Source organism: Falco cherrug, chromosome W, assembly GCF_023634085.1.
Source record: "Falco cherrug isolate bFalChe1 chromosome W, bFalChe1.pri, whole genome shotgun sequence".
Lineage (NCBI taxonomy): Eukaryota > Metazoa > Chordata > Aves > Falconiformes > Falconidae > Falco > Falco cherrug.
Window position 1 is genome coordinate 8,010,713 of NC_073719.1, and position 27,302 is coordinate 8,038,014.

At 39.2% G+C, this 27,302-nt stretch overlaps 1 protein-coding gene across 3 annotated transcripts; it reads right to left on the reverse strand.

Moving 5' to 3' along the window:
• Positions 1 to 26,193, reverse strand: LOC129734147 (mesoderm induction early response protein 3-like). 3 transcript variants are annotated; one of them, XM_055698203.1, is made up of 13 exons: positions 25,975 to 26,193; positions 25,227 to 25,251; positions 22,852 to 23,000; positions 17,150 to 17,284; positions 15,659 to 15,779; positions 13,657 to 13,742; positions 13,446 to 13,518; positions 10,843 to 10,994; positions 10,302 to 10,383; positions 6,296 to 6,387; positions 4,211 to 4,338; positions 3,880 to 4,025; positions 1 to 3,783 (listed from the first exon to the last, which is right to left on the reverse strand). In XM_055698203.1, the coding sequence occupies exons 1-13, from the start codon at positions 25,981 to 25,983 to the stop codon at positions 3,326 to 3,328; spliced, it is 1,656 nt and encodes a 551-aa protein (XP_055554178.1). In that variant the 5' UTR covers positions 25,984 to 26,193; the 3' UTR covers positions 1 to 3,325. The 3 variants fall into 3 exon arrangements, with proteins under 3 accessions (XP_055554178.1, XP_055554177.1, XP_055554179.1); XM_055698202.1 differs by having other exon boundaries at positions 6,296 to 6,390; positions 25,975 to 26,192; XM_055698204.1 differs by having other exon boundaries at positions 6,296 to 6,390; positions 25,861 to 25,989.
• Between the last annotated feature and the right edge of the window lie 1,109 nt (positions 26,194 to 27,302).

Sequence of the window (27,302 nt, forward strand, 5' to 3'; positions counted from 1 at the left end):
AAAGGTTTCCAGACATTTATTTCTGGAATTGTACACCAGGTATTAAAGTACAACAAATACAAAATAATGCTAAAAAAAATAAAAATCAGTGTTTATGTACAAATATTAAAACCAATGCAACAATAGCGACTTTCTGTTGAACATCTGATATTAAAAACATGTTCCGATTGTCACTAAATTTGTTATGCACAGGGTATTTTGAATAACTGGAATCTCTATTTTATTAAGAGGACTATAACCATACCTACTGTATTTTACAATTGATAGCATTTTCCTTCTTCCAATGAAAAATAGGGATAAAAAAATAGTAACCTTGTCATCTTATAAATTATTGTATTTAGTTTCCCCATCTGTAGACAATGTGCTTGTAGTGCTGGGCAAATAGTGTCCTGTTGGTCAGTTTATCCATTAGCTTACATTCAAAAGTTGAAATATTCACCTAAATACTTTGGTTAAATTAAGTAGTATCACTGTGTTCTACTTTATATGAAGTTTTCATACATTTTTGATCCTCAGTTTTAAAAATCAAACAGGAAATAATTGCACAATTCATTGACCTAATAGTATACAATTTAGTATCCTTCAAGTAAATTCAGCAGTTTGACTATGACAAGAGGAAAACTAAACATTTAAAAACCTAGCTTGAGAAGATGACATACAAGTAACTAAAGTCAAAGTATTGCTATAATCACAGCACCAAGTTACACTTCTAAATGAATTTGCTATCCTCTTTGTATTCCCTGTACATAAAAAGGATACATTTACCAACACTGCAATTGCCCATTAAGGATTTTTGGTTTGTTCGTACGAAGGAAAAGTATGGCAGAGGACACAGAATTCACCACAGTTTGTTGTAAGAATTGTGTTTCACTAAAGAACCAAGGCAATGTAATTTCTTTATACGGTTGCAATTCAGTTATCTTCATGTGACTTTCAAAACGCAATTATTTTAATAAACAGTAACAAGTTCTCCATTTGAAATGTTTAAACTGAGAGAAAAATAATTAAGTCCAGCTTCTAAAAGGAAAATTCAATAAATAGCTATTTTACATGGATAAAGTCATAGTGGTACAAATTTATGAATGTCACATCAAGCATGCACAAAAATGTTACTATACACAAAAGTAGTCAGAAAATATTGAAATAGCTATCTAAAAAGATATGAAGAATTTACATATTTACAAAATCTTGCAAATTATTGCCTCATTTTAACAAGGAATTAAAAGTAAACTATACCAGCTAGCTAGCCAACAGGCTAAATAAGATCATCATTTAAAAATCTATTACAATAACTGGAATTCATTTTTCTCTCATCATTTTTTGAATTTTGGTCAAAAGTCTTATTAAATAACTAAAGTGTCCATTCAACTTGCTGACAACCCAAACCTTAGACAAGTCTGTCTACATTAAGAGCCCAGCAATGCATAGATAAATTGAATATGTTACTGCATCAGCTAATATGAATGGGCATGTTCATTTAAGTGCAACTGGTATAAGCATTCGGTCATCTTTATATGATTTTTTTTTTTTTTTTATACAGACCAGCCACTCACTGTAAACCCATAAACTTGAACGTATAACAATTATGGATTATGGCCAGTATTTTATAAAACTACATAAAATGTGCTGATTCATAAATAAAAGAAACAAGGTACACAGATCAGCACAAAACACAGCAACAAGAAGCTGACAACTTGGCTAAAAATCTCAGAGTACAACACAGGGCCAAGGCTACCCATTATTTACTGTGTACTTACTAGAATTACATATTTCAGATGTATAAGTTAAGAACTGATTACAAAGTTATCTTTACTTTTGTCCACTGTACTACACTAGTTTGTTTCAATATGGTAAATGTGCTATTGCATAAACACTTCAAAGCCATCTTCATTACAATGCTGTAAAGAAAACTCCATGCACTGCATCCAAAACTCAGGATGTCAATGCAGTTCACAGTATGCATAATAAATACCCTCTTCCCTTTCTAATATTAAAGTCACTAATTACTCAACATAACCTTGAAGCAACTATTACAAATATCAACAATGCAAGCTTAATCACTTCAATAATGAAAACAAGTTAGTGGCAATTAAATTTGTAATACAAACAGTGCAAAGAAAATATGGAGGGAAAGGGGTAATCCTATCAAAGTAATGTTCTCCCACAAGAATTAGAACAAACATTTGCAAGACAAACATCATGGATGGCTAAATTGCACTCAATGTTCAAAATAAAAATTTATTGAAGTTAAATAGTTGCTTTTATGGGAAACATTTTTACTCCACCTTCCCTATGTGACTAAGGTAGCGAGGTGCCATTTTTGAGCCAATGACTTGCCAAAACAAGTAAATGCAATCCACAAAGACTTTCAAATGTATACTTCAAGGTTCTACTACTGCTATATAAACTAGGTAGTCCCTCAAAACTGTAACGCTTTGAACTGCAGTGCTCCAAACAATTTAAGATGCCTTCCAAAATGTAGACTGTTTAACAGCAAATCCTAAGCTGTGCAGACTGTAGCTTTATACATCAGCTGCCTTAGGAAAGTTGTTACACAGGTGCATTAATCTTCAAATTTGTGGACAAAACCCATCTGAATACCATAGCCTAAAAAGCATCTGTTTAAGAAAGTAAGTTTAAAGTACACAGATATCTCTGGCAGCATAATTACTTCTGTGTAAGGTAGCCATAGCCTATAATCTTGCAACAACATCCAAGTGTAGGTCTTCATACTTTCTTTACTCATGTTAAATCCCTTGTGCTAGCTTCCACCAAGATGAACTTGCTGGTTTTTTTTAAACTGAAGTGCTCTAGTTTAATATCACATGAGAGAAGGTTCCATTTTAAAGAACATCCTTGTATGTTTGTGCAGTTTAAGTTCAAGAAACCCATCCCTGCCTTTAGAAGAAAAAATAAAATAAGCTACGTTGAGCAGAGATCAGGATTGGTACCTGTAAATGTTGTTATTACACTGCATCCATTACAGCAAAAGAAACAGACTAAAAAGCCACTCCAATCAGTTCAAAACTTCTGTGCTGGTTTTGAAATGGTGGCTTCTGTCTACAGACTTTAAAAGTAAAAATTGAAGCAGAGCTTAAAGCTGCACCACAGGGTTCTCTTAGTCCCAAACTCTGCCGAACATTTCCACATTTATGGACTGAGAAAAGAAATTACTCTTGATAAATCAAGATATAGTTCTATACATAAAAAGACATCACTGATGTCAAACTTCAAACTTCCAGTGAAAGACTAAGAAAACTTGATAGCTCTCATCAAGTTTACTACTACTGCATAAAGTACCCACTGTTTGTTTAGCTTTCCACAGTCATTCTGAGTGAAGGGCAGTATGTTGGTGAAGAGTGTGGGTATTGATAAAACCATTTGTTTCATTTGCAGATAGACTGCTGAATTCAGCCACCGAAACAGCCATTTTGGCACTGGTAATATGGCGTGTGTGGTTCTCAAAGTCCAAACCAAGGTTATTTACAGAGACATCATTCATGTAAGATTCTGGGACAGCAATTCCCATTTTCAATCGTTTTGCAGGTCTTTCTGTCTCCTCACTGCACATGTTCATTGTGTTTAGCTCTGAATGATAAAAGCCAGTCTCAAATAAATTAAAACAATCACTTTCACCATTACTAGGCAAGTTAAGCAATTCTTCTGTTCCAACAGGCACATGATTAACTGGTGCTCGGGGTAAGCTGTCCATAGGAGGAAAGGCATCATCTAGGCAGTTCACATCTGAAGTGTGGCAGGCTGTAACTACACTGTTTGTCAATGCTGGAAAAAAGATGAACACAAAAACCTGTTTATATAGTTACAAGAAAAAGTGGTTTGGTTTTTTTTGGGGGGGTTGTTTTTTTCTCCTCAGTTTACCTGTGAACTCATTGGCAGTGATAGAGTTCAGAATGTTTAGCTGTTGATCAGGAATGGTTTCTGTTCGAGTATTAGATGTTAAGGCTGAAGAATGTACTGCTCCACCAAGAGCTTCTGTTTCATCTACCAAACGATCCATGTAGTCCCTTAAAGAATACAGCATTCATAATGGGTTATTTAACAGGAAAACAAGGCCTAAAAATGATGATGGATTTAATTTCAGTTACCATAACCACTGCAGCATTACACTGCAGTGATGGGAAGAAAAAAAAAAGATAATCTACATTTATAATTTGCAACAGAAAATATATTCCAATAACATTTAACTTACGTAACTCCTGGATGATGGTTATATCTCTTCTTTCCAAATCTTGTTTGCTGAGCAAAGTAATCATAACGTTCTGACTTCTTCCACATGTAATAGAAAGCCACACACTCGGCAACTGTTCTGGTTCTTACCTAAAAGGCAGCAAGAAGAATTAGCAAGATTATGCAAAGAACTAAGCTTTGTAATCTCCCCAATCCCCATATTCCTGCAATATTATGGTTTTACTGTTCTAGTATCTGGAACAAACCAATTAAAATCAGGAGACTTGAAAAGAGATCTAGTTTCAAATTTCTTTACCAAGAGGATGGTCAAACACTGCAGCAGTCTTCCTAGAGAGGTGGTCAATGCCCCAAGCTAGTCAGTGTTTAAGAGGCATTTGGCCAATGACCTTAGTAACGTGCTTTAATTTTGGTCAGCCCTGAAGTGGTCAGGCAGTTGACTAGATGATCATTGTAGGTCCCTTCCAGCTAAAATAGTTTATTCTCAATAAGTATTACATCTGTTCTATTGTATGAATTATTGTTTATTTAACTAGATTAAAACTGTATCTACATCTGAAGCATTTCAGTTCATGGTTTAAAAAATTGTTATATAGGTTATAAGACAGACTCTCTTAAGATTGAAAAAACTAAGCAAATCAATGACCAAAAAGAAGTGAAGCAGAAAAGACTTTGTTATTTAGACAAATTCTGGTCCGTACTGACAGATAGATCAACTCACATGCTTTATTGCATATTGGGAAAAATATTTCTAAATTATTTCTTTGTATCTCTGGTGAATTACTGTTTATTGGTAAGGTCCATCTAAAATTTGAAACACCCAAATATTTACCATAAAACAAGTTAAGCCAAGTGTTAAGCAGGATTATCTGACTGTTCTTGAACAGCAACCACAGCCCTATCCAGTATACAACAAAAACACCATTCTCCTAAAGAAAAAAAAATTGTCATGGTTTAACCCCAGCCAGCAACTAAACACCACACAGCTGCTTGCTCCCTCCCCCACCAGTGGACAGAGGTGGGGGAAGAAATGGAAGGGTAGAAATACGAAAACCAGGGCGACAGAGGGGTGGGCAGGGCATTACAGCCCAAGAAAAACAAGTGATGCAAATGAAAACAGAGTTGCTCACCACCAACCAACCAATGCCCAGCCAGTCCCCAAGCAACAGCAGCCCCTACCAACCTTCACTCCCACAGTTTTATTGCTCGGCACATCATCATATAGTATAGAATATCCCTTTGGTCAGTTAGGGTCAGCAGTTCCAGTTGTGTCCCCTTCCTGACCTCTTGTGCACCTCCAGCCTACTTGCTGGTGGGGCAAGTGTGAGGAGCATAAAAGGCCTTGATTCTGTATAAGCACTGCTCAGCAGTAACTAAAACATCAGTGTGTTATCAACACTATTTTCAGCACAAATCCTAAACATAGCCCCATACAAACTACTATGAAGAAAATTAACTCTATCCCAGCCAAAACCAGTACAAAATCTCAAGGTGGTATCCTCCATACAGGAGGAGATGGTACAGAAAGTTTGGGAACATACATATTGTCAACTGTACTAAATAATACATATATTTCATTAAAAAAATATAAAAATATCCAATTCCCATTCTTCAGGCACAGAGGAGTCAATCAGAAGCAATCCAGATCAAGATTAGAATTCCTTCGTTGGCCAGAAACCAGCATACTGATGGATGACTACACTTTCTGAAAACACAAAGAACTAAGCCTGTTCCTGGTGAATTAAATATTTTTATCACCTGGAGGGTGTAAAGATGCATTTTCCCCTCCCACAGCCATGGTATGGAAATACTATACTTCTAGGAGAGGCAGACATGTAAACTAAAGTATAATATAAATGGAAGTAATATCAACATAAGTAAATTTCAGAGATCATACATGGACTCATCTTGCAATACCTAGCATTTCCAATGACATTGGAGGTAAAATTAGCACAAAAATGCCAAGCCCATTTTAATATGTTGGTTCTTATTTCACTCTTCTGCATGGCTTCCAAAAAATGCATTGCTTTTACAAATTTTCAGCATCATATCATCTACTAACTCTTCCATTTAACTGTAAAATACTAACCTTGTTTTTCTGTATGAGATGAAAGTCTTTTCCATAAATCAGAAGTGCATGTTCAAAGCTTCTGCATTCTTCTTCTGTCCATGCTGTCATCTCTTCTGGACAATTGCAAAAGTAGCATGATAAATATTTCAATTCACTAACCTTTTACAGAGAATAAAGTATTTGTGTTGCTAATGCATGAATATCCATACTCACTCTAAAAGCCCCAATAGTTCAGTCAGTCAGACCCATGTCCTTTACTGTACAGATATCCTACTTGAAATCTAATATTCTTGTTTATAAAGACTCATAAGAGTCTGATTTCTGAAGTTTTTTTATCCTGGAGGGCAAAGGACATTCAAAAGACTTTATTTATTATTTCTTTAGTTTGTCATCAAAAATCCAGGATTTGATAATCTCATTGATATCTTAGGGTGTTATTTTTCTGAATATTTCTTCTTGCATTAGATAAAGAACAGTGGCTGTTGAAAAAAAAGAGTGAAGGAACAACCTCTCTTTAAGATAAAAGTGAACTTTAGTTTTACAAATTAAAACAAAAAGAGTTACTAAAACAGAGCAAGAGTTTTAAAACAAAGTAGCTCAAACTATTTGAGTAGGTCAGTTTTGTCTCAAGTATTGTTGCTTCCCTATCTTTATTATATATGGACACAAAGCCATAATCATGGAGGGATTCAGGCATCTTACATTCATAATGGTGATTTGTTCAGCTGTCATTTAAAGCTGGGGGGGGCGGGACAAAAACAGAAAACAGCCAACAGACACATTTCAAAACATTTCTGGAATCAGACACTGAGACACTGGAACCAAGACCTTTCAGCTCCCAGATGAAGGTGATAATCATTCCACTACAAGGCCATTCCCCCCCCCCCCCCCCCCACACACACAAATTTTGCATTCCTTACTATGGAGTTCTCAAGATTCAATAAGAAGAGAAGATCCCCACATAAAGTCTCGCTGTTAAGAAATTATCTTGGGAGATGTGGATTTTAACTCCCATCTTGAGAATAGCAGTGAACTTCAGTGGGTAGAGTAGATCATAGCACAATGGTTACTCTAAGAGACAGGCACTAACAGTACTATCCTTTACCATTTTTAATGGGGTTATAAATCCAATCTGACTTGGGGGAGGTACTAGCCCTTGGTACAAAATTTGGGGCTCCGATACCTCTGCCCATTTGTGTATTTTTCAATCCCAAAACAAGAATCTGAATCCTAGAGAGGCGCATGGTTTAGGATACAACCCTACAACTGTTACTTCCTTATTGTTTAGCTCTACACTCTTCTTGTATGAGAGCTTTCTAAAGCACTACTCTGATATTCCTTATTGTTCCCTTCAGCTTTACTTTAGATACTTAACTTTCACAGCACCTAAATTGTAAACAGTCAAATTCCCTTTGGATCCAGTTCCAAGTAGAAAATATCTGCCCGAATACCAAGTTATACCAGGGTTCATTTCTGCTTTATGCAACACACATTAAAACACAGAACAAAGAACAGCCTTTACTAAATTATAAACTCTGATTTTAATTAAAGGGAGTAATAAAGTTAGGGACAGAAAAAGATGGAAGCTCATTTTCTGTTGTAAACTCGAGCAACTCTCTCCACACTCTAAAGACCTATAGAACTATATGGTACAACCAACTTAGGATTGACATAGCACAATGCTAGTACAGCAACGAAGAGTATGACTCACATGGCCAGCTATGTTCTCCTGATTCTGATATAGATGTCATCATATTATAATTGATCAAACACAAAAAGGAAGCCTACAGAGGGTGGAAGCAAGGACAGGTAGCCTGGGAGGAATACAGAGAAGTTGTCTGAGCAGCCAGGGATCAGGTTAGGCAAGCTAAAGCCCTGATAGAAGCTTTTCTTGTTGCCCTTGACATCCCTGGCCAGATGTAATTCTATAGGTATGTCAGTGATAAAAAGAATAATAGGGAAAATGTGAGCCCTCTCCAGAGGGAAATGGGAGACCTGGTTACCCAGGATATGGAGAAAGCTGAGGTACTACTTTTTTGCCTTGGTCTTCACTAGCAAGTACTCCAGCCACACTGCTCAAGAGACAGAAGGCAAAGGCAGCAACTGGGAAAATGAAGAACTGCCTGTTATGGGAAAAGATCAAGCCTGAGACCATCTAAGGAACCTGAAGGTGCACAAGTCCATGGGACCTGATGAGATGCATCCGCAGGTCACAAGGGAACTGGTGGATGAAGTGGCTAAGCCACTATCCATCATATTTGAGAAGTCGTGGCAGTCTGGTGAAGTACCCACAGACTGGAAAGGTGAAAAATAGGCCAATTTTTAAAAAGGGAAATAAGAATGGCCTGTAGTTTCCCAGGTCTGTCAGTCTCACCTTGATGCCTGGCAAGATCACCGAGCCGATCCTCCTGGAAACTACACTAAGGCACATGAAAAATAAGGAGATGATTAGAGACAGCTAATATGACTTCACTAAGGGCAAATCGTGCCTAACAAGTCTGGTGGCCTTCTACGACTGGGTTACAGCATTAACGAATCAGGGAAGAGCAACTGATATCATCTACCTGGAATTGTGCAAAGTTTTTGACACTGTCCCGGCACAGCATCCTTGTCTCGAAATTGGAGAGACATGGATTTGACAGGCAGACCACTCTGTGAATAAAGAATTGGCTGGATGGTCACACTCAAAAAGAGTTGCAGTCAACAGCTCGATGCCGAAGTGGAGACTAGCGACAAGTAGCATTCCTCAGGGGATGGTATTAGGACCGATGCTGTTCAAAATCTTTGTTGGCGACATAGACACAGGTATTAAGTGCACCCTCATCAAGTTTACCAATGACACCGAGCTGAGCGGTGCACTTGACACACTGGATAGAAGGGATGCCACCCAGAAGGACCTTAACAGGTTTGAGAAGTGGACCCATATGAACCTCATGAAGTTCAACAAGGCCAAGCGCAAGGTCCTGCACGTGGGTCAGGGCAATCCCAAACACAAATACAGGCTGGGCAGAGAATGGATTGAGAGCAGCTCTGAGAAGGCCTTGAGGGTGCTGGTGGACGAGAAGCTCAACACAAGCCAGCAAAATGCGCTTGCAGCCCAGGAAGCCAACCAAATCCTGGGCTGCATCAGAAGAAGCATGGCCAGCAGGTCGAGGGAGGTAATGCTCCCCCTCTACTCCACTCTCACGAGACCCCCCCCACCTGGAGTACTGCATTCAGCTCTGGGGCCCCCAGCATGAGGAGGACATGGACCTGTTGGACCGAGTCCAGAGGAGGGCCATGAAGATGATCAGAGGGCTGGATCACCTCTCCTATGAAGAAAGGCTGAGAGAGGTGGGGTTGCTCAGCCTCGAGAAGAGAAGGCTCTGAGGAGACCTTATAGCAGCCTTCCAGTACCTAAAGGGGGCCTACAAGAAAGCTGGAGAGGGACTTTTTTACAAGGGCATGTAGCCATAGGACAGAGGGTAATGGCTTTAAGCCGAAAGAGAGTAGGGTTTAGATTAGACATTAGGAAGAACTTCTTTACTGTGAGGCTGGTGAGGCACTGGAACAGGTTGCCCAGAGAAGCCTGTGGATGCCTCATCCCTGGGAGTGTTCAAGGCCAGGCTGGATGGGGCTTTGAGCAGCCTAGTCTAGTGGAAGGTGTCCCTGCCCATGGCAGGGGGGTTGGAACTACATGGTCTTTAAGGTCCCTTCCAACCCAAACCATTCTATGATCTCAAAAAGATACTGTAAATATGGGTGAGAACTGCCTCACAGGAGCAAAATCATGACTCCCCCCATCCTTCTCCTCAGTCTGTGCTGTTTTTAAAACAGCAATGGAAGAAAAGGTGTAAAAGCTGATCCTGCAATGTTTATACAAGTTGCAGACTTCTCCAGCAGAAATTTCCATCTGGCCACTGGTCAGATTATACATAATCCATGGAAAGGGATGTGCTTGTCAATCTGAATCTCACTCAAGGTTTTTCTACACAACTTATTTTCTTCCAAATGTACATTTCTTAAAACGCAGGTATTCTCTTACCCTGAGATGCCTTTCCATTTGAGCAGTATCTCTCAATTGCTTCTTTAACATTATGGCTACTTTTGAGAAGTTCATATAGTGCCTATAAAATATAAGAAGTCTTTAGAGTAAAAGTTTGCAAATATCCAATCTAAACTTCGGAAACTAGCCTTTCAGCAAGCATATCTAATATAAAAAAAAAAAAGAGGATTTATCTTTATACAGGATGAAAGTTTTAAAACAACCATCAAAAGCAAAACCATCCAAAAAGTTGAGTCAAGGTTTAATTAAGCAAGTGTAAAAACATTTTATGCAATTATAAGAAAATCTGGATTTGTCAACAGCATGGCAATCAGAAACGTCACAGATCACAACACTACAAGTATTAGCATGTTGGCAATTTTAAGCATGTTCTTAAAGTTACAAATAAGATCCTGACCCCAATAACATCTATACAGAAAAAAGAAATTTAATATTGCTGCCTTTATAATACAAGGCAGAGAAAGAGAACGCATAGTAATTCCATTTGCGACACTGCTTTGTAACAGGATATAAAACATACTTGTTCATTGTCCCGTGTATGTAGTCCTTCAGGAATTCTACCAATCATGTTTTCATTTCCTGTTCTTAAGGAGGTTTCAAAAAGGTATTCTTTAACTTTACTTTCTGAGATCACATCAGGTTTCCAGAGTAAATGGTCTTCATTTTCATAGGCTGTTAAAAACCAGAAATCCATTAATGCCAGGTGTGACATTTGTAAGGCTATAGCATAAAAAGCTATTTCACAAAGACAAAGAACAGGAATACAGAAGTAATCAAATCAAGCACCATCATGCTACTTTTAAATTGCAACTCAATTTTTCCCCAAAAGTCTCAGTTAAGAGACAGACTCTGCAGTGTGGTATGGCAAAGAAATTCAGGTTCCATGAGGATGAGATAAGGGATTGAACTCTTGAGACAGAGTCTTTACAGAGGAGCAGCTTGTTGACAGCTAGATGATTCAAGTCAAATTATGCATATGTATTAATCATCTTCATATAAACAAACTAGCAAAACCACTCAGTTTTACTCAGACGTTTTCAACAAATAAGCTACAGTTTACAGTAAATTAGTGCAGGATATTAATTTAATATTTCAAATATTACATATAAAAGAGACTGTGGCTACTTATCATTTTCAACTAAAATTTGCCAAAACTTTAACAGAATGGAAATCTAGGTCTCAACGTGGTAATTTCTTTTTCTGTTCACTAACAATCAAATGCTGTTAACTTGTACGTTCCATACCTTACAAGCAATCAGGATGCATAGTCCTCCTTCATAGTATACTGAAATCATGTATACACTTCAAGTAGCTTATTTGAAAGACAATATACTGTAAATATTCAAGAGTTGGCCTGAACCTTTGTCTGTGCACACATTTAAATTCTAGATTAAACTAGAAATCCTTTATTCTGATCAATAGATGTTAATAACATTACACATAATGCTTCATGTACTCTTGGCAATGCAAAATGAGTTATTAAATTCAAACACACACAAGCATAATGGCAATTACAGTAGAAGAGATGAAAATTTTAAAATCTCCTGTAAAACTGCAGGAAAGAATTTTAAGCTGAGGCGAGGAATAAAATTACAACTCCTTTGAAAGTTCTGTTATAGCTTAAGAACATGAAAAGCTTTTCGACATTTTACAAGTGTAAGGTTTATAGAAGAGCAAAACTGTCTTCTAACAAAGTACTGGTATCTGGGACTACATAGCAGAAATATAAGTCCCTGTCTGCCATCACAAGCTCTTCAGTGAGTACAGAAGAGGCTTTCACAGAATCCTCTACCCATACAGCCAGGTCCAACCTCTCTGAGCACTGCTGATCCTCAGCTTCAACCTCCATTATCAACTAAGACAACCCAGCACTTCTTGCTGGAGTCCATGCCTGATATTCTCAGGAGAAGCTCCTCAGGCTTTCCCATCTGGGAACTACCTCTGCTCTTGGCCATGCCAGTGAACAATACTCTCAGTGGTTCTCTCTAGCACCACTTCATTCCAGACAAAGTTGTCAGATTAATGCCTTCCTGATCGTCCTCCGGTTATTGGCCCTTCCCTAGTTCTCGGCCAAGGAGAAGTCAAGATGTGTAAATAGTAAAAGGACTATACAAGATAAATCTGGTTCTTATTCCTCCATTTCTTACAACTGGTAAGCATCACGCCTGAATCTTAGAAAAGAGGAAACTTCCCTAGGTCTCTTAAGCAACACCAGAAATGTTCACTTGCTAACGCTTCCAGCTCCATCCATACGAAATGTTCTTCTCTATTGCAAAGGATCATTCTTCAAAAAGCAGTTGACAATGGTGAAAAGACTTGATATACTTCAGTAGAATGATATTCCCATGAAGTGTTACAGTTCAAACAACTTACAGAAGAAAAAACAGAATGCCTTTCATTTATTAACATATCCTCCAAACTGTTCCTTAATTTCACAACTGTTCCACCCATGAGCAAATTTCTTTCAATATTTGCTTTTTGAATTCCACAGCTATGTGCTATACTTTTCTCTTAGTGAAAGTCTCTAAAGATACCAAATAAAACTCCATTAAGTTATTTTTTCTACTCTAGCACAATTGCAGTTTTTAACCAAAATCTACATAGAAATATCATCATACTTAAAACACCTTGTATTTTAAAAAATACGATGTATCAGGACATCTAATCATGCTATAGAAATTTAAAAGTTTATTGCTTTTTCATATTCATTTTGTAACCCACACTGTTGTGCTTGCCAAAAAACAAGCAAAGAAAAATAGCTTACATTGAAGATCTTCAAAACATTAAGTTACATGCTCATAGCCCAGTTATGACTGATTAAAATGTTTCCTTGATCCACAGTTTGTTACCTCCTAATATTACTAGATACTTCAGAACTAACGCTGTAATCCATCCTCCTATGTCTTCTTGAGAGTCTCCTCTGAAAGTTGTAGAATCACACTTCCAAGATATAATTATGTGGTTGTGTTACTTCAGTTGACAAGGGTTTTTTTTGTTTGTTTGTTTGTTTGTAAGGTCTCTGAGACTTTAAGACATTGAATTTATAAGACAAATTTAAATAACGTTTTTCCATCAACTGCTATGTAGAAACATAAGATAAGTAAAACAGTCAGAACAACTTACCCTTTTCATTATCACTGTATCTGCCAAGGTAAGGTGGAATTTCAGCCTGATACTGCAAACCAATCATGATTTCCTGAAGATGTAACAAAAAAAAAAAAAAAAAAAATCACAAGAGAATTAAGGTACTATTTTAGATACGTACTATAAATCTTAATGCATTTTTCTTAATAGTAAAGTTTTTCCTTAACTTTTTAAATGATATAGTTATTACCTTTCTCAACTCTTCAGATGAATTACCACTGTCTGCCTCTACGTCTTCACCATCCGATTCCTTATCTCCATCACACGTAGTGTTTGCTTCAGACACAAAGAAGTTTGGTTTTAGCTAGGAAGAATTTTCAGTTCAAACATAGAACTGCCAGATATTCTTTACTTTTGAAAGGAACCCCTGCTTTTATTCTGGAAGACATCCATCATGAGTCTGTTGATCTACATTTTTATCAAACTAGCACAAAGTCAGAAAGCACTGGTACTTGTATATTGCAGAACTGAAACATTTATTATTACTGCAACTGAGACAATTACTATATTTCTAACAGTCAAAAGGAAGTGAGATAATCTTATTCCTTTTTAATATTTTTTTCCTTAGGAAGAAATACAGTAGAGCACTCCAAGTAATTCAAATACAGTACTCCACAGAATAACTCATGTTTTAGAATCTGGAATGCTGTGGTACTGGGTTCTGAAGTAATTCTATTTTTTATTTTATTCCTGGCAGAATGAAATCTACAGTTCTGATAAGATTAAAGCTATTTTGTATTCTCAATTTTCAGTAACAACACGCTCATAAGTAGGGTTGCAATTTTAGCTTCATCACAACTAAATAGAATCATTGTACAGTCTTGACTATTGCCTCTGATGTTAGGCTGAGGCTCCTCTTCTAGAGTCATTACTACAATCACCAGTCTATCTCTTTTTGCTGTTGGAAGTAGCAGGCAAGAAGCTAACATGAATGCATGAAACAACAATATGCCTGGATAATAACATGCAATTATTTTTTCCAGTTAATCCAGATTTAATAAAATAGTCTACGTGTTAGATGTTAGAGAAATGGACAGGGATCAGAAAAAAAAAATAATATATGAAACTTTCAACAGCACAGAAATCTGACATATCCTTCCCTGAAACGGTGGATATTCAATTTTAAAATGCCCAAAAGTTCTAACAGAGAAAGAGTAACATTCTGATAGAAAACCATGAGAGCTGAAAGCAAGGATGACTGTTTCTTAATCCTGAGTAAGATGAGTGGACTCATTTTTTTCCATAAAGCTGCCAGGCATTCAGTGTCATATTCATTAACGCTTAAATATTGCTTGTGAAAAGTGCCAGCAAGGTTGGGGTTTGCTTAACTAAAAAAGGGCATTATAAACTTTAAAGGTTTTTGTATCTCTCTCTCAATAAAAATGTCTTGCATAACACAATCAGCAGCATGCAAAGGGCTACAATTGGTGATGACTGAGACAGCACATCCCCTTTATCATCCCCCTTCTCTAGTGGGATGAAATCCCCCAGAAACAGCTCAAGATACTTGCCAAATTAAAACTATAATAAAAACCCTCCACGTCGCCTATTGCGGTTCATTTGTTCATTGGGGTATTAGAGTTGGAACAATAAGAAATATCTTTGTCCAGATTGGATAAACGAACAACTGGTTCTTGGATCTTTCCCATAATAGCTCCACGGGTAGTAAAATTTTGGTGGTCATGGGTTCATAGGCCCCATCCCATATAAAACCACTTTGGCTTATGAAGTCCCATGGAAAACTGTTGAATGTGTGAAGGAAAATTACCACAAAGAAACCATGTCCTAGTTCACATCCACAGGCTGAATGAAGGAGTCACTGGTTTAAAAGCAGCAGCAAAAATTTCAGTTGAGAAACACTAATTTAAAAGAATGGGCTACATATTAGTGTCATTCACTAACATATTGAAAATCACAAAGAGTATTCCTCAATACATTAACTATTAATTATGAAAAGTTACTGTATTTGTAGAAAAATTAATTGTACTTGTGCTTTGAGACAGTACTAAATATAGGTCTTTCAGGTAATCAATAATACCAACCAAAGACAACATTAATGTACAACATCCTGCAAAGCACTGTGTCTCAATTCCCAGTAAAGTCAGCATAACTCTGCAATTTTGATATTTTAAACTAGGAAGGTATATATAATGCTAAGACTTTGAGTACTATTATAGAATTAGGTTTCCTACATCTTAATGGCCGAGGAAAGAAGTTGGTAGCCTCATGTGAAGTAACTGATGGCGTCAAGTCGTCAGCAGAGGACTGTGTTTCTTCATCATCACCCGACAAGAGGTCTTTAGCTATTTCCTCCTGTATCATTAAAATAAAACCTCAGACTATTAAGAATAGACTGGTGAGCATTTAGATTCAGCAAATTCTAAGTTCCATTTAAATTAATTTTTATCATAAGCAAATCTAGCAGATCATCTTCTCTTAAGTAAAAAGCTAGTTCATTCCTAAATCTCAGAATAAATATAACCATTAATTTCAGAGTTGAACACAGGGGGTCATTTCCCCCTTGTCTTCTATTAAAATAAATGCACAAGTAGTAACCTCTGCAAGCATCAAATCTCAGATGTTCCTCCAACTGCTTCCAATGGAAAATGCCAGTGGAAATCTTTAAAATTCTGAAATTCTGTCATTCTTTGCATCACAGATATACTAAAGTTCTACCAGGCTGTTACCCCTTGGGCGGGGGGGGGGGGGGGGGGGGGGGGGGGGGGGGCACATTTCCTCCACTAGCAGACATTTGAATCCCTCTGTATAGATTAGGGAGGGAGAGAACTGTATTAGACAAGCCAACTACATTTCTGTAGCCTCAACTCAATCATGACTCCTAATGAGAGTCAGATGTGCAGTCATCTACTTTCTGTGGAGTTTCATTTCATCATATTTAGAGAAAGTAAAAAAAAAAACCAAACAAAAACCACATACTTACTACCTACAGATTTTATAATTCAAATTACTAACAGCATATGCCTTATAGCAAAAAATCAGATTAAATTCTCAGAATTCAAAGCTAGCCTGCAAACCAAAAAAGCTGAAGTTTAATTTTTTTTTTTATATTCAACAACGCAACACAGTCATTGCACATAAAACAATCTCTCCCTCACCTCCCAATTATATGCATTTGGAAGGAACATTCCAAAGCATTCAGGAGTGCATTTTCAAGTTATCCACAAAGGTTTGATATATTATATGTATGTTGGAAGTCAAAATTATTTCTGGATGTTGCATACATTAAAACAAAAATACAAATCCTTTCAGAAAAATCCCACTTCTATAAAAAAAGAAATCTATTTAAAGTTCACTAGATGTGTTTTTAGAAGAACCATCACCTTATTAATTTCTCATTTGTAGTAATATATTGCCACTAAAGTTACTACGCATGTGTGTGATAATTATAATTATAATTAGATTCAGATCCTCAATATCTTTGAAAAAGAATGAATTCAGAGTAGAATCACAGAATCATTTAGGTTGGAAAAGACCTTTAAGATAAGAGTCCAACCATAAACCTAATGCTGCCAAGTCCATCACTAATACAGTAACTCTTAATTGTATATTGAAAATGACAAAGACATGTATTTTGTAACATCAGGAAATAGTGAAATGGAATTTAAGGTCACCTGGATTTCTGCTTTTAAGCCACAACAGAGGGGAAAATAGTTCTGACTTACTTTATCTAGAGTCATATCTGGAAGTTCATCTGCAAGTTCACTTGGAGAGCTATCCACACTGGAAGTGGCCATAACTGGAATTGCGGGTTCATAGCCATAGAATGCCAGTAAGTCTTCCAATGGCATGTTTCCTTCCTAATACAAGGAGATATACAGACATTTTAACAGCTAAATATTTGTAAACAGTTCAGGCCTAAAAGAATAAGACATATTTTGAAAAACAAAAGACAAACTTAATTGAAGGGAGGAATCCTGATTAAAAATCTAAAATATTTTCAGGTACAGGACTGAAATAATTCATAACCATGTCTCTTGGCATATAATGAAGTCCCATCAAGCTATTGAAGAAAATAATTTACTGCATGTAATTAAGGAGTAATTATTAAAAGTTTCCTCCTTATCCAATTCATATTGTAGAACAGGATTTGCCTATATTTCTTCAAGAGAGAAGATATACTAGAAACACTAACAATCCCCCTACGAGCAAGAAACAAAGAAAATCTTGAAGACTTTAGTCATATATAGTTACACCTGCAAGTGTACAGAACACCACAGAAGTAAACCAATACAGCAACTTTTTACCCCTCCTTTCCACCTTCTGCAAAATATATTTCATGATGACTGTTGAGAAGGTTTTGTGGTTTAACCTCAGCTAGCAACTAAACACCACGCAGCCACTCACTTGCTGCCCCCTTGGTGGGAAAGAGGAGAGAAACAGAAGGGTAAAAGTGAGAAAGAAGCTTGTGGGTCAAGATAAAGAGAGTTTAATTTTTAAATATTTCTTTTTAATAAACATAAGGAAAAGGAGAAAAAAACCAAAAACAACAAACACCACAAAACAGAGAGGGGGGAAAAACAAAACCTAAGACAGACAATTGATGCAAGTGAAAACGATTGCCATCGAGAAGCAACTGTTATCCCTGGCCAAAGTGCAAAGCACATTTTTCACATCTTGTCCTGTCCAGACTAGTTCATGCAGTAGCACTTGGGCCATCTCCCCTTTAATTTGTTCAAAGGCTTGCTGCTGCTCAGGGCCCCATTCAAAGCCATCGTTCTTCCAGGTTACTCAATAGAGAGGGCTTATGATCAGACTATAACCAGGAATATGCATTCTCCAAAACCCCATGACACTTAAGAAAGACTGTGTTTCTCTTTTGTTAGCTGGTGGAGACACAGCTGTTATTTTCTTGATCACATCCATTAGGATATGACAACACCCATCCTGCCATTTTATTCCCAAAATCTGGATCTCCTGCACAGGTCCTTTGACCTTACTTTGTTTTATGGCAAAACCAGCCTTCAAAATAGTCTGGATTATTCTTCTCCCTTTCTCAAAAACTTCCTCTGCTGTGTTGCCCCACACAATGATATCACTGTATTGCAGCTGCTCCAGAGCTTCATCTGTATTAATCCACGACAAATGGTAGGACTGCATTTCCACCCCTGGGGCAGTTGATTCCTCTGGGTGTACTGGATACCCCTCCACATGAAAGCAAACTGGCCTGCACTCCACTACCAAATGCATTGGGAACACACATTAGCAATATCAATTGTTGCTTATCATTTGGCTGCCTTTGATTCCAGTTCATATTGGAGTTCTGGCACATCTGGTACAGCAGCACTGTGGCGGTGTGACTTCATTCAGACCCTGACTGTTAGCCTCCACTCTCCATTAGATTTTTGCACTGGCCATATGGGACTATTAAAAGGTGAGCAGGTCCTGATCACTGACCACTCCTTGGTTCTCCAGTCTCCATATCAGCTTATGGATGGGAACCAGGGAGTCTCAATTGGTGCAATATTGTTGCCAGTGCACTGTCACTGTAGCAATTGGCATCTGCTGTTCTTTAACCTGCAGAAACCACACCACAGAAGGATCCTCTGAGAGACCAGGCAAGGTAGACAGCTGCTTAATCTTCTCTGTACTCAAGGCAGCTATACCAAAGGTCCACCGGTACCCTTTTGGGTCCTTGAAGTTCCCTCTCTTGATGTAGTCTATGCCAAGGATGCATGGAGTCTCTGGGCCAGTCACAATGGGGTGCTTTTGCCACTCATTCCCAGTCAGGCTTATTTCAACCTCCAACACAGACAGTTCTTGGGATCCTTCTGTCACTCCAGAAATACAGATGGATCCTGCCCCTTTGTAATTTGACATTATTAGAATACATCATGCCCTGGTGTCCACCACAGCTTTATACTCCTGTGGGGCTGATGTGCCAGGCCAAACCCATGCAGTCCAGTAAAGCCAGTTGTACCTTTCCTCTATTCTTGGTCAGAGTCTTCATTACTTGATTTTTGTAACTGCAAACCAGAAGTCCCTTCATCAGGGTCAGAAGTACAATCAACCCTACACTGGAGCAGTAATTTTCCTGAATGGATAACTTTTGGCTGTTGTTTTTTTCTTGCAGTTCCTGTACCTGAGCTTCTAGTCTCCAGGTAGGTTCACCATCCCACTTCCTCATGTCCTCCCCCTATCATGCAGGAAGAACCACAGGGTTGCACATGGCATGTGCCACCAGTACCCTCCCCCTTGAACAGAAAAAGGCTGAGTCTTAATAGCAGAGACCTTGGTTGGTGTGGATGAGGAAGACCTATCCTTCCTTCTTGGATTGCTGAGACAATTCGTTGGAAAGTTTCTCCACAGCCAAAAGAGAGGCCCCTAGGGAAGAAGTGAGATTATCTTTGTATTCTTGGAGTTGGCTAGCCAATCCATCCATAGTTGGTGCCTCCATGTCTGTCCAGCTCATTATCGCCAGAGTGTTGGCATATGATGGTGTACTTCATACAAACTTTCACCATGTGGACCACATGCACTGAATTTCATCCAGGTCTTTAGATACCTGGTTGTCACACAGGTTGTTATAGATCATCTCCACCACCAATGGACCACCAATTGGTGGTCCATTTGCCTCAGGAATTTGCAAGTTCTTCCTTGAAGAGATACCTGTCCTTCACACTTGACAGGAGTCACCACCAAAGACTGAGGACTCCTGCTCTTTTTCCAATCCCTTTGTCATTGACCTTATCCCTAGGAAGGGATCTCAGCTGCCAGGTTTCCTTACCCTCTAATTCCTGACTATTGGCCCCAATATCAGCACTGGAGTAACCAGCTGAGAATTTGCTTGCCTGGTTGACAGCTGAAATCTCACAGCTCACTTAATGATAGGGATTGGGTGGTTTGTCTCATTTATGATTTCAGTCTCTTCCTCCTCTTGTTCTTGTGACTGCTCTACTGCAGAAGAGGCTGCCTCTTTGATTCTCTATCCTGCTCCCTCTTAGGAGAAGCTGCTTCATCCCTTACTAAACAAGTTGAGTTCCACTTCCATTGTTGTTTTTTTTTAGTTATAGGGGCAACTGATATAGTTGAGGGCTGAGTCTCTGGTTTAGCCACAGTGTCTTTTGGTACGTTTTCAGGTCCAGAGACCCTCTCTTTTCCTTGAGGGGGCTGAATAGTATCAAGCAGTGTTTGGTAGGTGCAGGCCAGGGCCCAGCACAATGTGATAAGTTGTGCCTCTTTGGAATAGCCAAAGCATCTTCCCCCGCACAAACATTCTATCACTTCATCAGGATTCCACACTTGCTTGGGAGTGAAGTTCCAGACCAGAGGTGAGAAGCTTTCTAGATACCTTCCCATTTTCTCCCATATGCCTTGCCACCCATAACCACACTGCCACAGGGCCTGGGTCATATTCCTAAATAGCTTAACCTTAGAAAAAGCCAAAACAATATTCCTAAGAAATACCAATACAAGTATTTTGACTACCCAAGAATGTTCAAGATGCTGAAGAGTTATTCTAACAAGGGAGAAAACATCACAAGAGGTGGTGGTGAAGGTGCTATTCTGTATTTCCTCCACAAAGAGAAAGAAGTATAATTGTTAATTGTCTCCATGCGATGGTACCCAAAGTACAGTAATGGCTTCAGTACAAAGCCCAAATACCAAATTAAGCTCAAGGCCAGCAGTTTAATAAATCTCCCAGACAAAACATCACTAAGTACTACAGAGCACAGCAAACTGCAAAAGGCAACACCAGTCTTTAACATGTACAGCAAAAAAAAGGAGCATGGCACAGATCAGATAAACTAATATTGAGAACAGATAAATCAGTATTGTGACCAGCAACTGTTAACAGATATAAATTCCTTCTAATATGCTCTGGTCAAATCGGTTATTATTTCTAACCCTCTGTGCCCTGTATTGGGCCTTGGCTGGCAACTAAACACCACACAGCTGCTTGCTCACCCCCCCAGGGGATGGGGGGGTGGGGGGGGGGGTGTCTGGGGAGAGAATCAGAATGGTAGAAGGGTAAAAGTGAAAAAAACCAAACTTGTGGGTTGAGATAAAAACAGTTAAAAATTATTATTCTTAATTATTAAAAAGTTGTAAGGAAAAAACAAAAGAAAGAAGTAGTAAAACCCAGGAAAGACAACCAATGCAAATGAAAAAAATTGCTCACCACCAACCAACACCCAGCCAGACCCCAAGCAGCAGGGCACTATGAGGAGCATAAAAGGCCTTGATTCTGTATAAGCACTGCTCGGCAGTAACTAAAACAGTGTGTTATCAACACTATTTTCAGCACAAATCCTAAACATAGCCCCAAACTACTAAGAAGAAATTTAACTCCATCCCAGCCAAAACCAGTACAGAACGCAATAGGAGAAAGATAGCTAATGATACAGAAGGAGCAAAATCAAGAGAACGGCTTGGTTTATAACTTGTTTTTTCTAACGGCTTTTGATCAAATTATTTTACTAAGTATCATACTCACATCCTAACACAATTAATAAAACAGACTGTGGAGATTTATTTTTTTTAGTTACCAGATTCAAGTCATCAAAAAATTAGAAATATTTTCCAGTATTTATACCTTTAAAGTTATATTACCTTTAAAAATTTGTTAAACTCGTACACTGATTAAATTACATTTACCCATTGTGAAGTCTTTGTAGGGCTAAGACCTTAGCTGACTAAAGAAAACAAGTAAACTCATGTCCCAGTCTTTCCAGAATTGGGACATAAAGTAACAGCGTTTAAGATAACTGGCTCTCAGTTCTTTTTCCTTTTATTATAGGGGCAATAAGATCATTTTGTGGAGTAACAACTCAATTTTAATAATTTAATAATAAATTTCAATTATTAAATTGTTCTTATCTCAACCCTTGAATTTTACATTCCTTTCTGATCCTCCTCCCCATCCCTCTGGGTGAGGGGGGAGTGAACAAGTGGCTGCATGGTGCTTGGTTGCCAGCTGGGGTTAAACCACGACACTAAAACAGGACTGTGTTTCCAGATTGGAAATAACAGAATAAAACACAGCTAGCTGTCACTTAGTAATATGTAAAACATACAATACTTTCACTTTGGAAGAGAAATTACTGAAGCAGGTTTTAGACCCCTGTCATCAAGTATCACTACTAAGTTTTATAAGTTGGAAATAAATTTAAGTGAAAAAGAATCTGAACTTAGCTTTTCAAAGATATTAGTGTTATGTTAACTTCAGCCTTTTTGTGAGGATGCACTGCTATATCTTAACCAAACCTGATTATTATTTTTTTTTATTTAAAAAAACTGCAAAGGCAGTTTGCAGGAAACTATATTATACAATACAAACTAAAGAATGGGTTGAGTGTTCTTCTCACTAAAAAAAAAAAAAGGTATAACATATACGGACATTTAGGAGAGAGTAAGTCACACTTACCTTTTCTAAATCTTCAATTTCAGAGCTGAAATTTTTGTTTTCTTCCATCATTTCCTCCTCCTCTTCAAGAGTTCGCTCATCATCATAATCATGTACCAGCATTTCAGCAGAAGGGTCAAAGTCATGATCCTCAGACGATAAAGAGCCAACTAACAAAAAAATCCTAATTTGAGTAATATTTTTTTCCCCTGTACCAACATATGAAATTACATCATAGAAAAAAAAAATAAGGTTGCATGGATTTTTGCATAGGTCAGAACACTCAGTGGAATAACTGGAACAAATTCCTAACTACCTGACAAATTCAGCTATTTTAGCTGGCCTTCCCTTTTCATACTTGTAATAGGTGCAGTTTTCTATCTTGCAGTATAGAGTACTTGGGAGAAGTATCTAAACTACTGAAACAAGGTTTCAGAAAATACAATCCCAAATTAATATTTTACTGAATAAAAGATTATTCAAAACACCCTTGAAGTCATCGTTAAAGTCCACATCACAAGATTTCAGATGCTGCAAGACACTGATTTATAGATTCTGATTCTATTTATATAATTTATATGGTAACTAACATAGTTTTTTCACTGATAAACAGCTAACTTGGGTTGTGAATCAGATTCCTACTAACAGCAAAATAAGCAGTGAGACTCGCTTCAGGTTAGTTTAGCCTCACAGATAAGATCTTTTATTAGAACTAATTTAATTCTTAGCACTTGATCTAAAAAAGGAAGAACATAGCAGTTTCAAGAAATAGAGGAAAATATACCAGAAATATTAAAATGCTTCTAATGAATCACATGTTAATTAACAAGTCATTGTGACAGCTGTGGTCCAACAGACTCTTTTTCATTACTCCAGAGTATACTCTTAAGTCATCAAAAAAGTACTGTTATTATCTTAAGTGTATTTTCTCAACTGTTAGAAAGGTTATCATTAGATTCAACAAGTTTCAAAGATGCAAATATTCTTCACTGTAAAGTCAGTGTTCTACAATGAAAATTACTGAAATACAGGGTGGTTTTGTTCTTCAAGGTTCGCTTTCTTAATGCTTTTAGGATGGAGAAGAGAAAAAGATTAGGATATTTCTTTCACTTCTGGTTTCCCCCTCTAATTCTTACATACTAGTGCTCTGTTGCAATTCTTGCCTTACAAGCAGCAAAGAAAAGGTTTTTCAAGAATTATTTCCACATAAAAACTTCTGTAGAAATTTTGAAGGAAATAGCTACAGATTTTCAATGCTTTTCTTCAAAAAAAAAAAAAAAAAAAATAAAGCAGCATCTCTGCATTGCTTCTAGTCTTTAAGGGGACAGTTGCATATACTAACACTTCTGAGTCTTAAGGAACCTAATTAATTTTTAGCAATTATGCTAAATGTTCATTCCTTATATGCAGGTAATTAAAGTACACTTTGTCTGTTTAGCTTGCTTAAGACAATACTGTTAAAATTCATAACGCCATACTGTAGGGAAACATTCAGGCCAAAAATGCTTTTTAGTCACATGCCATTCATATTATGGTCTTATAAAACTCTCAGTATAGCTGATAATACTACTCCAATTATGACATTACATGTTGAATTTTTCTACTGTTGGTCATCACATCCTGATCCTATAGCTCTTAAAGAACCGTCAACTGCCTTCATATGTATTTATATATATGTATAGTAAAGATTACTGCTTCTAATCACTGTTCTAATTAATTTTGAGTAACTCAAGCGGAAGTTCTATTTTACTCACAGACTTTAGATAAAAAAGTACCACTTTTTAGTAGCTCTGAACACTCAATATCTCATTTGAAATATTTAAAGCCATATTCAAATAATATGAGCTCAATTAGTCTTTTTTTAACAGCCAATACTGAAAGCAGTTACACAGAAGCAAATGCATTCCCCAAATACTTCTTCATGAGTAGCTACTGATGTTAAATATGCTTGCTTGTGTAAAGTATTCCAAAGAACCTTAACAGCAGTTAAAGCCTCAAAAATTATGTAGTTATGATTTTAAACGTTTTCTGATATTATCAAGAAGTCAAAAATTTACACAAGCCTGCAGTTATCAGCAACAAGAGAAGCAGTTTCTTTCCAGGCTGTATGGCTTTACCGAGACATTGTCTTAAAAGTGCTACAGAACTTTGTTTTCATTTTGGGTTCTGAGCAGCAGATTACTAACTGCAACCAGAATTAAGGTAAGAACTCCACAGCGCATATCTCCTCTTAAAAAAAAAATAATAAATAATCAATCAGGCAGTTAGTTACATGAACATGAAGCATTAGGAAAGCTATGAGGCAACAGGGGATAACTTTGGGAAGGAGCAGAAAGGAGAACGCGGCATACGGGCAGCAGGCTAGGCGCCAGGGCAGGAGATGAGCGAGGACGAACCTGGGCTCGAACTCCCAAAGGAAGCCTGCGGGGAGAGGAGAGAGCGAGGTGAGACGCGGGCTCCCTCCAGCTCAGGAGCCAGGTAGGGGTTCTCCATTTCACGCCCCCTCCCCTCCACCCTGGAGCCGCCCCGCGTACCCCACCAGCCTCGCCTCCGGCTCCCACCCTGCTCGCCCCTCCATCCCGTTCACCCTCTCCCATCCCTCCTTCCCTCGCTCGCTCCCCACCTGCCGTTCTCCTTTCCTCCTCCCCCGGCAGAAGACCCCCAGGAGCCGCGCCCAGCCCGGCGCTCCCACTCCCTCTGGCCCCGACAGGACATGAAAGGGGCAGGCAGCGGCAGAGGGAGCCGGACCAGCCGCCTCTTCCCCGCTCCCAGCCCAGGGCTCGCTCCTCCTCCCTCTCACTGGGCGCTTCTCCATCGCCCGCGCTGCTGCGGCAGCACCACCACCGGCCCAGCCCGCGCCTCCCGGGGCCTGGTGCGGCGGACGCGCCTCCCCTCCGCGGCTTGTCGGCCGCTCACGGGCTGCGAACCCAGCACTCGTGCTGTACAGCACCCGCCGTGCGGCCTAGCCGTGCAGACTTCTACTTCCCCTACGCTGCTGGCCGCCTCACTAGCCACCCCGCGCCGCCTCACCTTCCCGGAAGCGCCTTATGGGGATGGCAATGCGGACGTGGGGGGCTTGCCGGCGGCAGGGCCCCGCAGGGAGCCAGTCGAATCTCGACGCCCCATCCCGCTTTTCCCACTCACCTCCGCCATATTGGGACGACCAGACTGAGCAACAGCGCTGCGTCGAGTGCCCGGATGGAGCTGCTAAGCCAATGGCAGCCGCCGAGCTCCAGCCGGAGCCGGCCAGAGAGAGAGGGAGGGAAGGAAGGAAGGAGCGGAGGGGTCGATGGGACTGGACTGGGGCGGAGGAGGCAATATAGGGGCGCCGCAGCCTTCCACTCTGGCCCTACTCCGCCCGAAGAGGGTGTTCGGCCCCAGTCCCCGCCCTCTCCCCGCCCCGCCGCCCGCCCGGAGAAGCCTCTGTCAGCACAGGCTGTCCGTCTCGGTGCGGGGCGAGTGGGGGTCGCTGGTGCCCTCGCTATGCTGCTTCAGGGGCCCTGAGGCTGGGTGGAGTCCCAAGTGACTCGGACACCTCCCGGTTTCGGCGCCACGTCGCGCCCGTCTGGATCGGCTTGTCTGTGACTGCCACGACTTGCAGTCCCGTTCCGGGGCCGGGAATACTGTGCGGGAACGTTACCCCACGGTCGAGTGGTACCGGTTGTGTGATCTGCTCTTCACTCCGTATTGAGCCCCTTCCTAGGTGCTGGTGTGGAGGAGGGCTAGCGTCTGAAGCAGGAAACAACATGTCAAAGCCTTCAAACCTCGCTGTTGTTGATTGTCTGGTGTGGGTTAAACAGAGAAAGTGAAATTTACTATGCAGTGGATACTGCATCTAAAAGTTGAGGCGGTTTATGTACAAAGTAATATCTACTCCTTTGTTTTAGTGGTATTTTTTGCCCTGGTACACAGGAAGTGGGAATCTGGCCATTTTCAGCTTGATACCAGACTATAAAGACTCATGCTTTAAACTCTGGAATGACATGTTTCTGCTTCTGGCCAAAATAGCGTTTGCTATACTTGCTATATCGAATATTCATCTGCTGGAGGGTGTGCATCACAGTAACACTCGGTTGCAACAGTGCCCCAGACTGTCCCATCCTGAGAATTCAGGAGGCTAAAGGCTGTATCCTGAAGTGAACAGTTTCTTTGGATGCGTCCTAAATTGGATTTGCAGACAGTGCAGAGATCCCAAGCTATTTTAGGTACTTAAGTAATGGAGCTCTATACTGTTTAATTTATTCTGCTATTATTCTGAGAAGCAGAGTAAATGAACTTGTGTCATGTGCTGCACTGCTGAGTCTAGTCTACTTCCAATATATAAACTGTTCACATATCTCCAAATTACACAGCAGCCTAAGATGTACCTAGGGGTAAGATGTTCACAACATAAAAATCCCAAGACTTGGCAGAAATGCATTTTTTAGGAAAGTTGTCACAGTCACAAGCAGCTCCAGCAGGGATCCTCTGAT

Bases quoted from the DNA above. Each gene is read 5' to 3' on its own strand.
- LOC129734147 (XM_055698202.1), bottom strand. The intron at 23,001-25,226 runs GTTCGTCCTCGC...TTTTTTTGTTAG, and splicing joins CTTTGGGAGTTCGAGCCCAG to TTGGCTCTTTATCGTCTGAG. The intron at 4,339-6,295 runs GTTAGTATTTTA...GCTGCCTTTTAG, and splicing joins ATCTCATACAGAAAAACAAG to GTAAGAACCAGAACAGTTGC.